The following is an 18,056-nucleotide window of genomic DNA, read 5'->3' as shown; positions in this document are numbered from 1 at the left end:
GAGTCGAGGGGAATCACGCAACAAGAAACCACAACGACAATAGTAAGAGGAAGGGAGGGGGGGAAGATGCCGTTGACAGATTCGAAAGATCTCACGTCGGTCGCCATCTCTTTTAATTTCGCGGAAGTTCTGCCGAATACGCACGAGGAGGTGTCACAGATGCGCAAACATTGGGAAAGCGGCCGTGGCTCCCGACACGATTCCAATCGGGCTTTACCAAGCGAAGAGATAGAGCAAACGAAACGGCGCCAGGGAAAAAGGCAAGATGTGAGAACGTGTCTCTCACTCGATGGCGTCTCTGAGTAAATATTTTTTCTCACGATTCCTAGGGAAAGGAATCGCCACACCGGGTTGCCATACTTTATCTTATAGCTATAAGATAAGTTACGTACGTAACTTTTAAAAAAGAAAAAAACAATTCTCGAATAACGTTTGGACGGAAATTCTCCAATAGAAAAAATATATATATATATATATATATATATATATATATATATATATATAAGACGAGAACGTGTAAGCTTGAGATTCTGTCAATCGTTTCGAGACTGTTTTTTTTTTTGTACAGATAACGAGAATGACTTGCGATCGTCGTCTCTTTCTCTCTCTTCACGTACAAACCTTCCTTTCGTCTCTTTCCATGTTTTTGATAATTTTTTTTTTTTGTTTCACTCGATAAGAAAAAATGTGCACTTTCGTTCTAGGATATAAAAATGGAGGATCGCCGGGCGAATGTGATGTTGATGAAGGAGGAGGGAGGAAGGAGGCGCGAATTGAGAGAGAAAAGAATTCGTCTGACGGTCGTTTCTTTTTTTTTAATTTTAAATACCAATTGTCGCGACCGTCACGACGCGTTTTTTTTATCCGACAAGAATTATCTCGTTGGCGTTAATGATTCTAGCTTACATTTAGATTATATTTATCATAGAGACGAATTTGGTACGGCGCTTGCGCCGGCAGGCGTTACGAAAAATGTAAATGAAAGGTCATAGAGGTAATACATTTTTGTAATATCTTTACAACTATTTTGGGTCTGTAATCGCATCCACGTTTTACCGTATCCACAGACGTGTAACGTGAACGCACGTGGATACCGAGCTGCGTCAAGACGCACTTGTCGTGTGCACGTGAAAGATTTTTGTATGTAACGGTTTTCTTCTTTGTGAAAAGGGAAAGGAAAGGAAAATCGATTGAAGATGAAAGACGAAGAAAAAAAAAAGATAAAATGCCTCCTGCGTTGCCAAGTGTGGAGGGGATCGAGGTTACTACGATCCTCCCTTAACTACGTTTAATCCCAGTAGGCAATTTTTCATCAGACGAGATCAATCGCAATAGACTCGGTATAGTACGTAATAAAAAGAAAAAAAAGAATTTACGTTACGGAATGGACGAGAATGGTGCTGTTATTTTTTTGCGAATATAAGGAAGCTTGTATATTTTTGCGTCTCTTGTTTGTATGATAATCATTTACAAAATAAATCTGTGACAAGATGACTCGTGGAGAATTCGTAAGAGCGTGAATAATTATTGTACAATTTTTTTTTACTTTACGGCTGACCGCGTACTTTTACGTACGCGTTACCGAATCCTTGTCAATTTACAATGTCGCTTAATATTGTCTTGTGGCGTCTGATGGGATTAGTGATTGTTACATCGTTTATATATATATATATATATACAAACTTTGTTTTTATTTATGTTAATTTTGTAGCGTCAGAGACTTTCGTTCTCTTACATTATATATCTACGGTACGAGTGAGGCAATATGTTGTACAATTGTATTGTACAGTGGCAAGATACTTTCGTACCTTTTGTATTGCGCACCGGAAACCGTCGAGTTTACGATACTGAGAAGAAGACGTTATTGATCTTAGACCCGCTGTTAAGTTCTTGGTCAATCATTAGTTTCCGGTTGCCACGGTCGCAAGGTCAATGCACGTCTTTAATAGAAATACTATGTCGGCCATTACGATTGGCATTGTGCTTTTTCTACACACTGTAAATCCCTATAATCTACTGTCCGTAATTACGCCTTCCGGCGCCTCGAGAACTCTCTTCCGGTTAGCTATCGCGTTCACCAGTTTCCTTCTAGGACCCAGCGGTAGTTTCAGCGCGGCGATATCCGATTCCGTGAGCATCATCAGTGCTTCCAGGTCAATCTGTTCTGCCTCGAGGGTCGGCTGTATCGAGGAGAGATTATTGGCGACCAGGAATCTTTGCAGTGGGCTCCATTCCTCGACGACGTCCTCCTCCTCCTCTTCTGCAGTAAGGGAAGTGAATTAAATGAATTAAATTTAGATGTATCACTAAGAATATTTTAATTACACGTTTTATCGTATATACCGGATATCAAGTCGTCGTCCCATATACTCTGACGACGAGCCAGACTTCCGGCACTGCCGATACTTATATCTTCGTTGTGAATGTTTCTGTGACCGTTTATTGAACCGTTTACCGATCCATTTACACGTGTACTTCCGGTATGCTGATGTACCTCGACCTGCGTTACCGGCAGGTTATCCAGTGTGTTGGTTATCTGAAGGTGGTAAAATTATTATATATATATAAATATACATATATCGTGACGTGCAATATCCCACAACAGGTTTTGATTCTCTTTTTATGTAACCAGATACATACCGATCGTCGGAAGGCCACGGAGCCAAACCCAGGTCTATTGAAGATGCTCGCTGGTTCCTGAAGTAACACCGTCTCCTCCACGACGTCCGACATTGTCTCCTGACTATGTCTGTCGTCGTTATCGAAATCACGATCGCCCAATAAATCCGGGGTACTCTGCGCTTTGTTCAAAGTACCCCAGACGTCGGATATGCGTCCTCTCTTACCGATCTGCTGAGCATGGGTCTCATAGGTGCCGACGTACATCACTTCCGAGTCTCTACGAAGACCGGTTAGACTACGAACCGATTTCTTACCGTCGTCTTCGATCTGCAAAATAACTTTATGGTTTACACCTACGTCGTTCCAATGATAATCGGAAGCACCAGGTAAACGGTTTTTTTACCTCCACGACCTTAAAATCGTCCAGTGCCTTTCTTGCTTGTGCTTTTCTGCTCACTGCGCTTCCTTGCCTCTTCGTTCCTACTATGTCACTGAAGGTCGGAGAAGGTTTGACTTTACCTTTTAAGGTTAGGATACTTGGCCTATGCGGTAGAATGTTCGTCTCGTTCATGTAATCCACGTCGAGCTTTGCCCTGTCCTTTAACAATTTCTTTTGCTCCTTCTCCGCCCTGACTTCCGCCACTCTTTGTCTCTTAATGTATTCCTTCAATCTAGAAGACAAATTATTTTTTTTTAGGTTAACGTAGAGACGTACGCACGGAATTTACGATTTTTCCGGGTCTAGGAAAATACCTTTTCTCCGCGTCCTTCTCTGCCTTCTCACGTAACATTCGTGTCTTCTTACGATTGTTCAGCTCCTGATCGGCTTGCGCCAAATCCAAAAACTGCAGGATCTTCTCGCGACCGTTGATCGCCGCCAATTCGCGAGCCGAGTGACGATCTATGTCCAGGGACCAGATATTGCAGCCAAATTTCACCAGGAACTTTACGCAAAATTCGTGTCCTCTCGCCGCGGCAAGGTGCAGACCTGTGTTTCCGAAATAATCGGTTTTATCCGGGTCCCCCCTGTAACACATGAAAACAGTCCTCCTTTACTTCCGGTCACGCTATGGCGCACGTTACGCCTCTACGCGACTAGCCGTGTGTTAAATAAATGAAGGGAAGGTCATACTCGCTCTTGTTACTCCTGCTGGTTAGGTTAGAAATTATAATTTTATTCTGATTGCTTTACGAACGCACGAAATGAAATTACACTGTGGCAGTAATCGATATACGCAAAAATTCCTTATCGTTGAGACTCACTTTGTGACGAGATCGAATATCGTAGTAGAGATAAAAATATTCTACGAAAGTTTCTGATACGCGTTACTTTGTTGGATGACGATTTAATTTTCGTTTTTCATCGTTATCTGCTATTTTTAGCGCCGCACGAGAAGTAGTCGCGTACGTAATAATTGTTTGTGATAAATTGTTTAATTATAAAGATTCGATGGTGTGCTTTTGTTATCCTATTGCTTTTCTTGGTTATGTAATTCTTGAGTTTTCGTAAATATGATTCTTGCGACACTTCTCGTCGAACGTATGGCATAGACGGTGTGTCGAAATTTTCGAAACTTGCTTACGTCGCTACATGAAAATCAAATAGAGTCACTCGCACGTCTTCCGTTTTTACATTCTGTCTGTATTAAAATACCTGTCGAGCGTATTTCACGAACTATTTGGACTTTTTACTCGATCGCGTTATTACAAAACTGGTCTTTCTCGTACGAGAATGCAGGTGACCTAAATTTTCAATTTTTTTTTCTTATTTAAAAAAAGTGACTCGTTAGTATTTCCAACATTACTTTTGCCTCTTGCTGGTTTAATTTTTGTTTCGTCCCTCTCTTTCTATTTTTTTTAACTCACTGGCTCCCCCATAACTTCCGTTATGTGGGGTTGTCTGGATACAGACTGTAACCACGACGCACTTCCGGTCGGACACATCTGCACTATCAATACCTGCTGATGGTGAACATATAACAATCCAACCACCTGGAAAGAATGTTTGAGAAATTTTTGTTTATAATTTCTCAAATTTCGATACGACTCCTGACACGTCGATGGGGATCGAGTGATATAAAATAAATTAAAAAGTATGAGACGATTTAGAATTTAAAAAATAGTTCAAATGTGAATACAGCTTTTCTGTATGCAAATTGTAAACACTGAATAATTCAAATTTCTCAAATTCTTACATCCAGCCAAAAATGTCACTGATATAATTTTCTCTTATCAGTATCCTACTATCGTCGCTATAAGCCCTGTTCAATGTCTTATTATGAAATATAATAATCAACTAAATAAAATCTGTCAATGGTTCCAAATTTTTTGTATCGTCATCAATAATTTAACTGTCATTCACAAAGTCAAGATCACTCATGACTATTCGAATAAAATATTTGTCCATCCCATTTAAATTCATGTCTGCATATCATTAAATGGCCAAATCGCTACCAGTAGTTCACGTTCAAAATTAATACCAACAACTAAAATCTAAATAACGAGCAGCAATCGATAAGAGCATCAGGAATGAATTAAAATTCATCAACGCGTAACAAGTCGACGGTCTCGAATAGATCCACGTGCTGTGGTCAGTTGATGTTAAATGTAAATCAATACTTGATTTTTATGGCTGCCATTGACGTACACATGTTCACAAGCATAACACTGAATCCATTGAAGGTTTTAGTCTGTAGAAAAAGAAAGAAAAATTGACCACAGATTAGATGGCATCAAATATTTTTTAACATTCTGATTACAAGACAAGTCAATATAATAGATTTGTATTTTTCTCTTAATTAATCAGCTAATTAATTATTTTAATTTATTCAATCATTGCTGTGACGTCAATTTTATAGGGTGCAATTATAATTTCATTGGCACTATTTACCTTTGTGCATGTCTCCTGGCTGGCTTTTACTTTATTATACTTTAACTGTATACCTATTCAGCATTATCATTCGACTGATAAACGTACCCTCTTGCTACCAGGAGTCTCAGTGCTTCGATGTGGCCTTCAAAGGCTGCCCATAACGTTGGGGTCATTCCACCGTCGTCCCGAGAGTTACAGTCCTTTCTCGTTGCCTCTTTCAAAATCTCCAGGGCATTGTCCCGTGCCGCCCTTTTAAATAATTATTTAACATTATTGTGGTTATCATTGTCATAACATTTAAAAGATATTGCACCTACTAACAGCGTACAGTGAATGACTTTTTATTATGCTTGCCAGTGAAAACGACGTGTTTTGAATATGTATTTCCATTTTTATTAAGTTTTCGTTATTGGCTGATTTATGAAATTGATGAAAAAATTACAAATAGTTTTGTTATTCATGAAGAATTGATCTTTTAAGTTCTGATAAAATTATATCTAAGCTGTTTTGGACTTTTTTTTGTTTTTGAGATTCTTTTTTAATCAGCTTCTTCGTGTAATGATTTACTTTTATGAGGATTTCACACCTTTCTCGGCGTCGATCTATGGCGTATGAAAATGTTGAGATTTACTTGGATTTTTTTTTATGTAGAACATCGACCGCGTCACTCAAATTAATTAAAAGTCGTCTTCAGGCATTAGATGATAATTTTTTAATTGCTCGCTCAAACTACGCAGGAGATATTTACATGCGTGACAGTTTCTCCGTCGCTGGCGATGGAACTTTTTTATTTTTTAATTACACGTTTCACCAATTATACGTCAGACTCGTTTTCAACGAAATGGTTTCGTCTCTGCGAAGTCAGACGTCGTGAATGATGGGATTTTAGATAACTTTGTTTTCTTTCCAACGACTCAGTAGATAAACAGAGAGACGAATGCTTGAAGTAAATGAGAATGAAAAAATAATATTTTACTATTTTCACAGACAATAAATAATTTTATTTTATTTAAAATTACAACTTCTCCTAGAATCAGCTTGAAACGTCGAAAAACACGATTTAAATATCCCACAAAAAATTCAAACTCAACCAATAAGCGTAAAACATGACTAAAATCACATATTGATAAGAGCTTGTCACGCGAATCGTATGAATGTATAAGTCGATATGAGAATGAGTAATCAAAGTTACTTATCGTTTACGAATTTATCTTAACATTGAAAAAAGACAAAAAAACCAATTTTAAATATGACGTATATGACGTAAAATCTTTCCTTCTTTGTCTATCGCCCAAGAACAATGATACAGATGAATTATGAGGGTTACCTGTATTAGTTGATATAATCTTATCTGTAAGAACTCGTCAAATTTCACGAACAATCGGTTGCATCGTGTACATTTATTTGCTAGGTAAAAGTGACAGAATCCATTAAAAATTTTGGAAAAGAAAATACTTGAAGGAAAAACTAAGTGTTCAATATCCACGTACAAGTCCGTGTCGTCCTGGTACGTTGAATAATTGAATAACAATTAACGTTTTTCTATCATTTTTCGGAACGTATCGATTCCCCGATACAGTAATAGGAATAGTCATAAATTCAAACACGCGAAGACAAGCATTTCTTTCCTTTTATTTCGCACGCGACGAAATGCCAAAGAGATCGGCGTGACGCGGCCAAGTGTTACGAATTTCACACGCGCATCCGAACAATAAAGGAAAAGAGAATAAGTCAAAAACCGGATTGGAGTCCGGAACATCTTACTTGTGATATCGTTCAGACGTCATCTTCTGTCTTGTTTTAGTGGTCGAGAAGATGCTGATTCTACTTGAGAAAAATCGAGGACCTTGTCTTGGGTCTTCACTCGGCATACATAGCTCCCCGGATATAAAAACAGAGAAGTTAAAACGACCGTGAAGAAGAGTGGGAGATGTACTTAATTGCGACCGTGTAACTTTAGCTAGGGAATGACAAACGGCAACGCGTCTAGTATGGCGGCTGGCGGAACACTAACGGCCAGACTTGACTGTAGCTCGTTGTTGCACTTGCTACACCTGGTATCCTTCCACCTGTTTATTAATTCGATAAGTCCCCTCTAGATTCGATATTCGCGCCGCTTGCTTACTAGCCATATCTGTTGGAAATGTTTTGAAGACGATGATAAACTTGGATTTATGAGATTCGGTTGGTATTGTCGCTTCTTTCTTTATCCACTGATAGAACATCTTGTCTCTGACGGTATCTCTCTTATTGGGTAATTGTCTATTCGTTATATAAGTACTTGTAAGTTAAATCGCTTGGAGTGCTCGTGTCAGTAGCGTCTGAAAATGATTTATATTGTTACATATAACAGAATGTTTCAACGAATTCCATAGGCGTAACGTAATTACAACGCTTTATAACGCAACAATTTAAATCGTGGAAGTTTCTGATTACTTGCTGTATATTACTGTTGGATGACCGCACTACGGAATTCCAAGTATGACTGCGTAACACGTCGGTAACCGAACGTTCTAAGGTGGCATTAATTTAATGAAACGTCAGTCACGAAGAAACTATTGATATTTACAGTGACATTTATTAGTTAATAATCAAACGAGAGGAGAAATAGTATGTTGCCTGGTATAGGATTGTTTGGGACAGGAAGCGTGGTCAGGGTCATTGTCCCTTTTCTGAGAGAAAAGGGTTTTAAGATAGAAGCTGTATGGGGTAGGACACTTGCCGAAGCTGCTGAGGTTGCTACATCTCTTGATATACCTTTTCATACCAGTCGGATAGATGACGTACTTCTTAGGAAGGATGTTGACCTTATTTTCATCATGTGCTCACCAAATCTTCATGCCCAAATCGCTGTTAAAGCTTTGGGTATAGGCAAGCATGTCGTTTGTGACAAACCTGGTGGATTGAGTCAGAGTGAAGCTTTGAAGATGGTGCATGCTGCACAGTATTATCCTTCTCTGATTAGCATTGTGAATCACAGTCTGCGCTTCCTTCCTGCGTTTGTACACACCAAGAAAGCTTTGGATGAGGGATACCTTGGTGGTCCAGTTACTGTTATAGATGTCAGAGTTCAAATGGGAAGCTTGTTACATAATGGTTTGTATTGAAATTAATTATGTTTGTTTATGGTTACTTAACGAAATGTATCCCAACAATTGTGTCATGTTTACAGGATATGATTGGCTGTGCGATGATACTATGGGTGGTGGTATTTTAGCACTTGTTGGCAGTCATGTGATTGATCTTATATTCCACTTAATTGGACAACGGGCCATCAGAGTGCATGCTGTTGTACGAACATTTACTCAAACAACAAAACATATAAATGGAATAAGACATGTTACATCGCCAGACTTCTGTAGTTTTCAAATGGAATTGAATGGCGGTGCATTAGTCACTGCTACACTGAGTAATCATTTACCAGGACAGTTAACACAGGAAGTATTGATATGCGGAGCTGGTGGGCATCTAGTCGTTCGTGGTGGTGATTTATATGGTTGTCGAAGGGAGCAAGACTCCATTGGTCAGGAAGAGGTTCTCTACTTAGACGTAGAGAATCTGCAGGAGTCAGGTCCTCCTGTTATAGATTCAATCCCTCGACCTTACGTTAAAGGACTTAGAAAAATGATTGGAGCTCTTGGTGAAGCTTTTCATTCTGTTGAGGATAAACGGGGCTGGATAAAGGAACCGGTATTCTCAGCAGCTACCTTTGAGGACGGTCTCTATGTTCAAGCAGTGATCGATGCCCTCAGGCGAAGTAACAAGCGACGAGAATGGATAAAGGTTGATATCCTCACTGAGGAACCAGATCCTAATCCCTTATTGAGTGCTGCCGTGAGAGCAACAGCTATTTCGATCTGAATTGGATTTCGTAGATATTTGAATTATGGTGAAGAATGTTTCATCAAGCTTTATTTGTTGAGAATGCAGTATTATAAATTGTTTACAAATAGAACAAATCTATTTCACATTCGCACAGTCTATAGGCAGCTCTCTACTGTTTTCAAAGTGACTGAAGGTGTTAAGTAGGTATGCCGTGATGAGAACTGATACTTTTGCATATTTATGTTTGAAACTCTGCTGTTGTTATTTATTTACCTCTCTGCGAAACAAGAAAATGCATAAATTTAAGAATCACTAAATATAAATCATAATTTTCTCTCCGTCTGATGTTTTATATTTAGCACAATATACATTTTATATTAGTGCATTACAAATCGTTGTGTTCTAGTACCTTAATGTTATTTTATAGTCTAACGTTCGGTTGTATTAGACGTTTATCAAATGTTAAATTATCCTTAGAACCGTCAACTTATATTTTATACGTATTTATAAAAACAAAGTAGTATTTGTACGAATAAAAGTTCAACTACAATTTCATTTTCTTTCATCTTCTCTTTTTATGTTAGATTTTCTTCATGGAGAACCGAAATATTAAAATTCGGAATAGAATGATCCTAATTATTGGTCATCTCTTATTGCTCTGGTTGTGAATGTAAAACTCTATGCCCAGCAATGTACTGACGTTTATTATCAATATGTCAAGATACTCATAACAATTTCATTATGTTATATTTTTAAATATTATATCTTATACTGTTTTATTTACAATTAGTTGTAAATTGTAATTATTATAACGCACAAAGATGTGTCCATGAACATATCATATAATGAATTCGAAAATGCGGAAATGAACTGTCGTGCACGTGGCGTTTGACTTCTGGTTGTACGTGTTGTCACTTTCATTCAATTTTATAAAATCGACACCTATTAGTACAGATATCATCATTATAAAGTCAGAGGAACAGATTTTTCTTTTGCAAAAGTGAATTAGCAATAAAGGTAAATAGTTAATCTAATAAGGTAATTAGTTAGTTTAAATAGTTAAAGAGTTAATATGAGAACTATACTATTCGAGGTTAGGATGTTGCTGCACAACTGAATTATTCAGTCAATAGTTATCTTATTGGTTTCATTGATTTGTACTGCATAATATATTTTGGACTTTGATGCATGTATTGATCCATTGAAATCAAGGATTAGACACTGCTCTGTACGATATAGAATTAACATTTACGGTTACTGATGTTTCGACGTTACTTGTATGAATTAGTTAATATACTTATGTATTCTAATATATAATTGCTTCCTTAATCATACGTTAGAAAACATAGATATATTAACTGTTATAATTTGATATACTATTTGTTTCTTATGAATTGTTTACATTGGTGATATCATATGGCATATATGGTATTGTTGGGCAGTGTCTGATCCTGCACATGGTTCTTGGTGGATACTTGGCCGCTGTTCTCGTCGTTTGCTCCGTCAAAGGCCAATATCGCTTTCATTGGACCAGGATGGCTTCCTTGCTGGTTCCTCCAGCTTCGGTACGTGGAATGACTTGCTTGGATCGTGATGCATTTACCACCACAACCAAGGTGCCTCACATAAAATTGGGAGATGTACAACTAGCAAAGATTATGCCTGTAGTAAAAAAGTACATGCTTAAGTTACAAAAGTTGAAACCCGTTCAAGATACAGAGAATGGTAAAATAGTGTACATTGATCCCCAGAAAGTTAAATCTGTAGAAGATATTCCTGAAGACGATAGAATTTTACTATCTATCAAGCATTTGAAAGAATTGGAGAAAATCCCATTAACATTGACATATGAAAACTGGCGCCAAGACGAAGTGCTGAAGGCAATTTTGCCTGAAAATGTGGAAGTTCCTACGTCTTACAGTATAGTGGGCCACATCATACACTTAAACCTGCGGGATTCGCAGTTACCGTATAGAAATATAATTGGAGAGGTTTTCCTTGACAAAATAAATATAGCTCGAACAGTGGTAAATAAATTAAATGTAATTGACACGACTTTCCGTCACTTTAAAATGGAGATTCTAGCTGGCGAAGACAATACCACAACGATTGTTAAAGAAAATGGTTTCACCTACGAGTTCGATTTTGCTCACGTGTACTGGAATCCACGATTAGGTACTGAGCACATGTCTCTCACAGCCTCTCTAAAACGTAATGACGTCCTTTATGACGTATTCGCAGGTGTAGGACCATTTGCTGTGCCTGCTGCTCGCAGAGGAGCCAAAGTTTTAGCAAATGATTTGAATCCGGAATCATACAAGTGGCTTCAGAGAAACGCCAAGATCAATAAAGTTCAAAGTAATTTAAAAACATTTAATAAGGACGGCAGAGATTTTCTACGATATGAAGTCAAGGCTGATCTAATTAAGAGACGTAATGAAAACATTGAAGGGAATGAATACATAGCCATGAACTTACCAGCATTGGCTATTGAATTTTTGGATGTAATCACAAACTGTTGGTTCTCAAGCGAAGAAGTTAAGTCAATAGTTTGCAGACCTCCTACTGTTCATCTTTACTGTTTTGTTAAAATCCAAAAAGATGAAGATCCACATGCCCTAGCTAAGACTCTTGTAGAGAAGAAACTTGGTTGTTCGCTATGTCCTGAAATATTAGTGACTGTTCGTCATGTGAGAAATGTTTCACCGAATAAGGAAATGATGCGAGTGTCATTTTTACTGACTAAAACTATTCTGCAAGGGGAGGAGCCAGCAAAGAAGAAAGCAAAGATGATAACAGATAATATTGATACACTGATAAAAGATAATGTTGTAGGAAGCAATGGCAAAGAACAAGGGAGCTCGCAAGACCAAAAATGTATTCAAGGTGGCAGGAGCTCGTAGCCTCAAGCTGAAAGCCAAAGCTCAGAAAGTGGCGACTGATTTAAAAAAAGTAAGTGGCTGTACTAACAGTCCTCCTTAATGATAAATATAACAACACTCTTTTTTAAAGACAATTTTTATGATGAAGTTTACATGAACAGTTTTACTTTAAAATATCACATTAAAAATAATTTAATTGATCTGTGTTGCTTTACTTGCATCGGCATTCTCTGTCTACTTAGTTGGATTTGAAGGCGAATAAAACAGCAGCTGCAGATAAAACAGCCCGCGTGGACGAGGAACTGGTAAAATTACGCAAGGAAGTATCGCAAGGGAAACCATTGAAAAATTCTAAGCAGGAGAAGAAGGAGACAGTGCAGAAAAAGAAGAAGCAGAATTTGCCAAGAGCGAATACAAGATCGCAAACCGAGACGGCGGCCAATTTAGTTAAAGAAATGCAAATTTAAGAAACCATTATTTTCCTAATTTTCCTTACAATGAAATTTCGTTCAAACCCATAAATTTCTGTTTTAGTTATCAAATTTTTATTGTAAAGATTTCGCAACTACTATGGCTACGCAAACACTTATATCCTGTACATACAGTCTAATAAGAAAAACTGTATTCTAACGTATAAGAACATATAATATGTACACTGTACATAAAAATTAGTATCAGTTACTGATTTATATATTTTTTACATGACGTTTTAAATTCCTGCATGATCCACTGTTAAGGCTTTACAGTATTTATTCTATATCGTTTGTTTCTTATCTGTACTGTGGTTTCTATTGTGAATGCATAACTTGAAGCTGCTACTTTATGTTTTATCAGACTTAGAATACGAACCTTGATATTCTTCTTTAGTGAACATTATAAATCATGGCTAAACAGTACACCGCAGGACTAGTGGTCATAGGGGATGAAATTTTACGTGGACAAGTTACCGACACAAATACATCTTACCTGGCAACACGTTTAAGAGCTATTGGAGTGAAGCTTTGTCACGTTGCGGTAGTGCCTGACGTTGTATGTATTATTCAAAACTTCCATATTTATGTTCACATTGAATAGATTAGATTAGTACAATCATGGATTCTAAATCAATGCTAATGCAGACGTCATTCATGTAGAATGTGGACAGGAAACTTAATTTACTTGGCATAACTGTAAGATAAAAAGTACTTAAAATTTTATTTATTTAAATGTAGACTCAAGTTAGTGTGTCTAGTTAGCATTCATTATAATATTAGAAGGCACTGACTATAAAGACTCACTGACTACTATGTTATAAAGATACCAATATATGTATATAATATATTTCTCTTCGCAATACCTTTTGTTACTGTCTTCATTGTAATCTTTTAAAGTTTCCTACCAGGTAGATCAAATTGCAGCAGAGGTATTGGAAGCTTCAAAACGTTATGAAACAGTCTTCACATCTGGTGGTGTAGGACCGACCCATGACGACGTCACCTTTGAAGCAGTAGCTAAGGGTCTAGGATTGGAATTTAATTATAATAAGGAGTTATTAAAATATTTTTCAAAATTATTTCCCAACGAACCAGAAGCCAAAAGACTTGCCAAAGTTCCTAATCCTTGTGAACTCGTATACATTAATACACCAGGTAATACCAAACATTTAAAGACCCGCAGGATTCGTCTTTATCTCAATAAAATATTAATTAAATGCTATGAAATTCTTTATAGTAAAATTCGCGATCGTCAAAGCAGTCAACGTCTACATTTTGCCTGGTTCACCAAATTATTTTGAAGCAGCTGTGTCCGTTATAATACCTCAGCTACAAAAAACAACACCATTGCATAATGACTTTCTGGATTTACCGTTCGGCGAGTTTACTATTGTGAATCTTTTGGATTCCCTTGCGAATAAGTGGAAGGATATCGTAGCCATTGGTAGTTATCCTCAATCTGGAGAACGTCCCAGTACAAGAATCACTTTTGAGGGTAACCCGAAGGACGTCAAGATGGCGAAGACTGAATTTTTGAAGTCTCTGGACAGAGTAAACAATATAGCTAACAATAAATTAACATTTGAACAAGCAGAAGCTGTCATAGCCTCCGGGAAAGAACTGCATCATGTAAAAGCTGCGTTAGATATTATTGAACAATGCTACAACAAGTAAGTCTAATTCTCTTTAATACTTTAACACTTGTACTGGACGTTCTTAATAACTCTCTTAATTCAGATATAAGGAAAATGAAATATTCATAAGTTTCAACGGAGGAAAAGACTGCACGGCTGTCCTACACTTGTTGGCTTCCTTTATCAAACTGAAGGGAATCTCGCGGTTGGTCTGTCTTTACGTAACTGGCGACACGTTTCCAGAGGTAATAGAAAATTATTCTACGTGCCTATATGAAATCAAACTGACACGTCAAATAAATCAGATACAACGTATTAATCTTGATAATATTATCGACACATTAGGCAGACAAGTTTGTCGAAGAAGCTGCTGAATTTTATGGCTTAGAAATGGTACGAATGGAGCGACCAATAAAGTCAGCCCTCCAGGCTCTGATAGCGGAGAAACCATATCTGAAGACTTGTCTAATGGGTACAAGAAAGGGCGATCCTGGCTCCAGAAAATTAGAACATTTTGCACCCACAGATGACGATTGGCCGCCGCTGATGCGCGTAAGTCCGATTTTGGATTGGACCTATAGTCAAGTTTGGGAATTTTTACTCACTCATAAGGTTTCCTATTGCTGTCTTTATGATCAAGGATATACTAGTATCGGTTCTGTATCTACTACCGAGCGCAATAATTTATTGAGAGATCCTAACGATCCTTCCAAGTATAGGCCTGCGCATTTCCTAGAGGATGACTCCACTGAAAGATTAGGTAGAGCGCAACAGCCGAAGTTTATAAAAGAATAATAAATTAAGGTTTTTTTTTGGATACTCAAGGGGTAGAACAATTTGTAGAATTTAGAGTAGAGTGGACACGCTAAGCGTCGATTGCCATGAACTTATAAAGATTTTTGTAAGTTTCAATCAGACATTTATTGTCGTGTACACTCATTAGATTAAAAGTTTATTTTTAATAATTAAACGAAGTAATTATTACCGATAAATATATACAACGACTTCTATCGGACTATGAATATATTAATGAAAGATTTGCTTGCTTACGTATGAAACGTAAGTGTTTATGCAAACTATGATTAGTGTTATTCTTTTGTTTCTCTTCATTAATAATTATATAGTTAATCAGTAGTTAAACAATAGTTAATCAATTGTGTAATTGCTAATGATATATACTAGTGTATGATTAATCTCAATGTTTATGGCAACTGGTTTGTCATTATCAAGACACAGTCAGTGTTCAATGAAATATTCCTGTATAACGCAAGTGACAGTATTCCTATAATATAATAGGAAACAGTGGAGAATATTTTATATAAATTAATTATTTAAAAGAATCAATATTATAATTGATGTATGGGCTGCATGAATTATTTGGCAAAAGAGCATCGATGATGGAAAGTTTTCCTATGGGAACAAAAAATAAAAAGCTTAAGATAATATTCAATTCATTTAATCTACTGATTAAATGAATCCTCGTCAAACTGTCTTAACTTATTGTTTCTAAACAATTATAATTATATAAACTTAAAGATTTCCACAATGAAAGTTTTAAGCGTCTATCTAAAGCAACCAGGAATACATCTTTTGCAAATTTGACTTTGACTCGTTTTCTGCTGACCGAGGGCACCAGGGGATAATCCTTAGCTAATCCACATGAAGCCTCTGAATAAGCGAGTTAGGGTTTCAGGCATGGAAGAGAATCGAATTGTGGGGAGACTAAAGAGATATAGCTGGTTGTAATAAAATATAAAAGGAAGTCTCACACGGTTCAGAGAATAAGGTGAGGGGCTGGTGGACGGTATGGCCAACATGTACAACGACAGCATTCACTGGGAGGCGAGAGTTTTACCAGCAGGTCCACCACGTCTGCTGGGATGGAACGTCCCTGCCGAAGAGCTGGTCCATATTCCAGAGCATTGGCTGGTCTATCCTGAGCCGAACCCCTCCCTTCACTATCTGCTAGGTCTCTTATACGTACTCTTCACCTTCATAGCGCTCCTTGGCAATGGTTTAGTCATATGGATTTTTTGCGCGTAAGTAAATAGAAAAATAATGTAAAATTAAAAAATAATATTTAATACTTAAGCGTCATTTATAATGTCATTATGATCTTATCGTTGCAGTGCTAAGTCCTTGAGGACACCATCGAACATGTTCGTTGTGAATCTGGCTATCTGTGATTTCTTCATGATGATCAAAACGCCAATTTTCATTTATAATTCTTTTAACACTGGCTTTGCACTGGGAAATCTAGGTTGTCAAATATTTGCTTTCATCGGCTCCCTTTCAGGAATCGGTGCATCCATCACGAATGCGGCTATAGCGTATGACAGATACAGGTATACATATAAGTTGTATCTAAGAATAGATGAAATTTCGTACCGCAGTTGACTTTAATTATTCACCTCGTTGTATTTTGTTTTTTAGTACCATAGCAAGACCACTGGATGGAAAACTTTCACGGGGCCAAGTAATGCTGTTCATCATTTTAATCTGGTCATATGTATTGCCTTGGGGTTTGATGCCTCTGATGGGTGTCTGGGGTAGATTCGTGCCGGAAGGATTTTTAACCAGCTGCTCCTTTGATTATCTTACCGACAGTTCTGAAACGCGTTACTTCGTTGCAACCATATTTACGTTCTCTTATGTTATACCGATGTCGTTGATTATTTTTTATTATTGTCAAATAGTCAGTCATGTGGTGAACCATGAGAAGGCTTTGCGAGAACAGGCCAAGAAGATGAACGTCGAGAGTCTGCGAAGTAATGCGAATAGCAATGCTCAAAGTGCCGAAATACGAATTGCAAAGGTATTGTTTTTATTTAATAAAAGAGCCTACTTATTAGCAATGTACAATATGGTACTGATTGTGTTATAATTAATTAACAGAACGAAATTATATCGGTTAACTTGTTTATATTTAAGGCTGCAATTACTATCTGCTTCCTGTTTGTTGCCGCCTGGACGCCTTACGGTGTACTTTCTTTAATCGGAGCCTTTGGAAATAAAGCACTCTTGACTCCTGGAGTAACAATGATACCTGCTTGTGCTTGCAAAGCTGTTGCCTGTTTGGATCCTTATGTCTATGCCATCAGTCATCCAAGATACAGGTACATCCAAGTTTCTGATATCCAATTTCGAGAATTGCTCCAATTTTAGGACTGACATATTGTAACATCTTGAAACACAGGTAATACGTTTATTGTTTGTTATTTATTTTCATAGGCTGGAGTTGCAGAAACGTCTACCCTGGTTAGAGTTGCAGGAAAAGCCACCTGCCGATAATGTCAGTACTACTACCGAATCTGTGAATGCTCCAGCTGCGGCTGCAAGCTAGTTCTCATTTGTCGAACAGACATTTTTTAACAGAAAATATCAGCGTGAATTGAGAAACCAGGCCATATAAAGTATCCATTGTAATTAAGTCCCTGTGTAAACAGTGTATTATTGTAATATCACACAACTGCAATAAAGATAAATCCTTGGCAATTATATCTGGCTTCTATATATATATGTGTTCCTGATGTTTTCTTTATTTTATTGAATGAAGTATGACCATGATTTGTATTGATATTTAACATACTTATTATCTACATATAATAATCTCTTACTATATACGCAAGGGTGCATAATCAGAAAAAAAATAGCCAGCTTACATTCCATTTTACTTTATGTCGATTCATTTTTATTGAAAAACTGACAAAATATAGCCAAAACATATAAACATTATGTATTTAACAAA

General features: G+C 37.2%; 4 protein-coding genes across 5 annotated transcripts; 3 read left to right on the top strand and 1 right to left on the bottom strand.

Annotated features, from left to right (window-relative positions):
* Positions 1 to 1,664: 1,664 nt before the first annotated feature.
* Positions 1,665 to 7,398, bottom strand: LOC107273931 (Usher syndrome type-1G protein homolog). Its single transcript, XM_015752590.2, has 7 exons — positions 7,259 to 7,398; positions 5,600 to 5,743; positions 3,376 to 3,648; positions 3,026 to 3,293; positions 2,641 to 2,949; positions 2,344 to 2,536; positions 1,665 to 2,260 (listed from the first exon to the last, which is right to left on the bottom strand). Exons 1-7 carry the CDS (start codon positions 7,363 to 7,365, stop codon positions 2,007 to 2,009), a joined length of 1,548 nt encoding a protein of 515 aa, XP_015608076.1. The 5' UTR covers positions 7,366 to 7,398; the 3' UTR covers positions 1,665 to 2,006.
* Positions 7,399 to 7,755: 357 nt separating this feature from the next.
* On the top strand, positions 7,756 to 15,762 carry LOC107273932 (FAD synthase). Of its 2 annotated transcripts, XM_015752594.2 has the most exons (6): positions 10,200 to 10,336; positions 13,069 to 13,230; positions 13,583 to 13,829; positions 13,912 to 14,344; positions 14,412 to 14,553; positions 14,654 to 15,762. In XM_015752594.2, exons 2-6 carry the CDS (start codon positions 13,084 to 13,086, stop codon positions 15,101 to 15,103), a joined length of 1,419 nt encoding a protein of 472 aa, XP_015608080.1. In that variant the 5' UTR covers positions 10,200 to 10,336; positions 13,069 to 13,083; the 3' UTR covers positions 15,104 to 15,762. The 2 variants fall into 2 exon arrangements, 1 of the variants encoding a protein (XP_015608080.1); XR_001539375.2 differs by lacking the exons at positions 13,069 to 13,230; positions 13,583 to 13,829; positions 13,912 to 14,344; positions 14,412 to 14,553; positions 14,654 to 15,762 and adding exons at positions 7,756 to 8,590; positions 12,155 to 12,271; positions 12,444 to 12,899 and having other exon boundaries at positions 8,667 to 10,336.
* Positions 10,200 to 12,899, top strand: LOC112493593 (tRNA (guanine(37)-N1)-methyltransferase). The gene is made up of 3 exons (XM_015752592.2): positions 10,200 to 10,336; positions 10,762 to 12,271; positions 12,444 to 12,899. The coding sequence occupies exon 2, from the start codon at positions 10,777 to 10,779 to the stop codon at positions 12,220 to 12,222; it is 1,446 nt and encodes a 481-aa protein (XP_015608078.1). The 5' UTR covers positions 10,200 to 10,336; positions 10,762 to 10,776; the 3' UTR covers positions 12,223 to 12,271; positions 12,444 to 12,899.
* Positions 15,763 to 16,114: 352 nt separating the features above from the next.
* LOC107273934 (opsin, ultraviolet-sensitive) lies at positions 16,115 to 17,806 on the top strand. Its single transcript, XM_015752595.1, has 5 exons — positions 16,115 to 16,347; positions 16,438 to 16,653; positions 16,742 to 17,123; positions 17,240 to 17,424; positions 17,540 to 17,806. The coding sequence occupies exons 1-5, from the start codon at positions 16,115 to 16,117 to the stop codon at positions 17,649 to 17,651; spliced, it is 1,128 nt and encodes a 375-aa protein (XP_015608081.1). The 3' UTR covers positions 17,652 to 17,806.
* Positions 17,807 to 18,056: the final 250 nt, after the last annotated feature.

Source organism: Cephus cinctus, unplaced genomic scaffold, assembly GCF_000341935.2.
Source record: "Cephus cinctus unplaced genomic scaffold, Ccin1 Ccin1_scaffold1891, whole genome shotgun sequence".
In the NCBI taxonomy this organism is placed as follows: Eukaryota; Metazoa; Arthropoda; class Insecta; order Hymenoptera; family Cephidae; genus Cephus; species Cephus cinctus.
The sequence above is the reverse complement of the archived record's forward strand: the minus strand, read 5'-3'. Positions and strand labels throughout refer to the sequence as shown.

Coding starts and splice junctions, on each gene's coding strand:
- LOC107273931 (XM_015752590.2), bottom strand. CDS start 7,365: ATGCCGAGTGAAGACCCAAGACAAGGTCCTCGATTTTTCTCAAGTAGA. Junction 2,950..3,025: donor ACGATTTTAAGGTCGTGGAG/GTAAAAAAACCG, acceptor GTTATTTTGCAG/ATCGAAGACGACGGTAAGAA. Junction 2,261..2,343: donor GGACGACGACTTGATATCCG/GTATATACGATA, acceptor CCCTTACTGCAG/AAGAGGAGGAGGAGGACGTC.
- LOC107273934 (XM_015752595.1), top strand. CDS start 16,115: ATGGCCAACATGTACAACGACAGCATTCACTGGGAGGCGAGAGTTTTA. Junction 16,348..16,437: donor GTCATATGGATTTTTTGCGC/GTAAGTAAATAG, acceptor TTATCGTTGCAG/TGCTAAGTCCTTGAGGACAC. Junction 16,654..16,741: donor ATAGCGTATGACAGATACAG/GTATACATATAA, acceptor TTTGTTTTTTAG/TACCATAGCAAGACCACTGG.
- LOC112493593 (XM_015752592.2), top strand. CDS start 10,777: ATGGTTCTTGGTGGATACTTGGCCGCTGTTCTCGTCGTTTGCTCCGTC.
- LOC107273932 (XM_015752594.2), top strand. CDS start 13,084: ATGGCTAAACAGTACACCGCAGGACTAGTGGTCATAGGGGATGAAATT. Junction 14,345..14,411: donor ATTGAACAATGCTACAACAA/GTAAGTCTAATT, acceptor CTCTTAATTCAG/ATATAAGGAAAATGAAATAT. Junction 14,554..14,653: donor CTGGCGACACGTTTCCAGAG/GTAATAGAAAAT, acceptor TCGACACATTAG/GCAGACAAGTTTGTCGAAGA.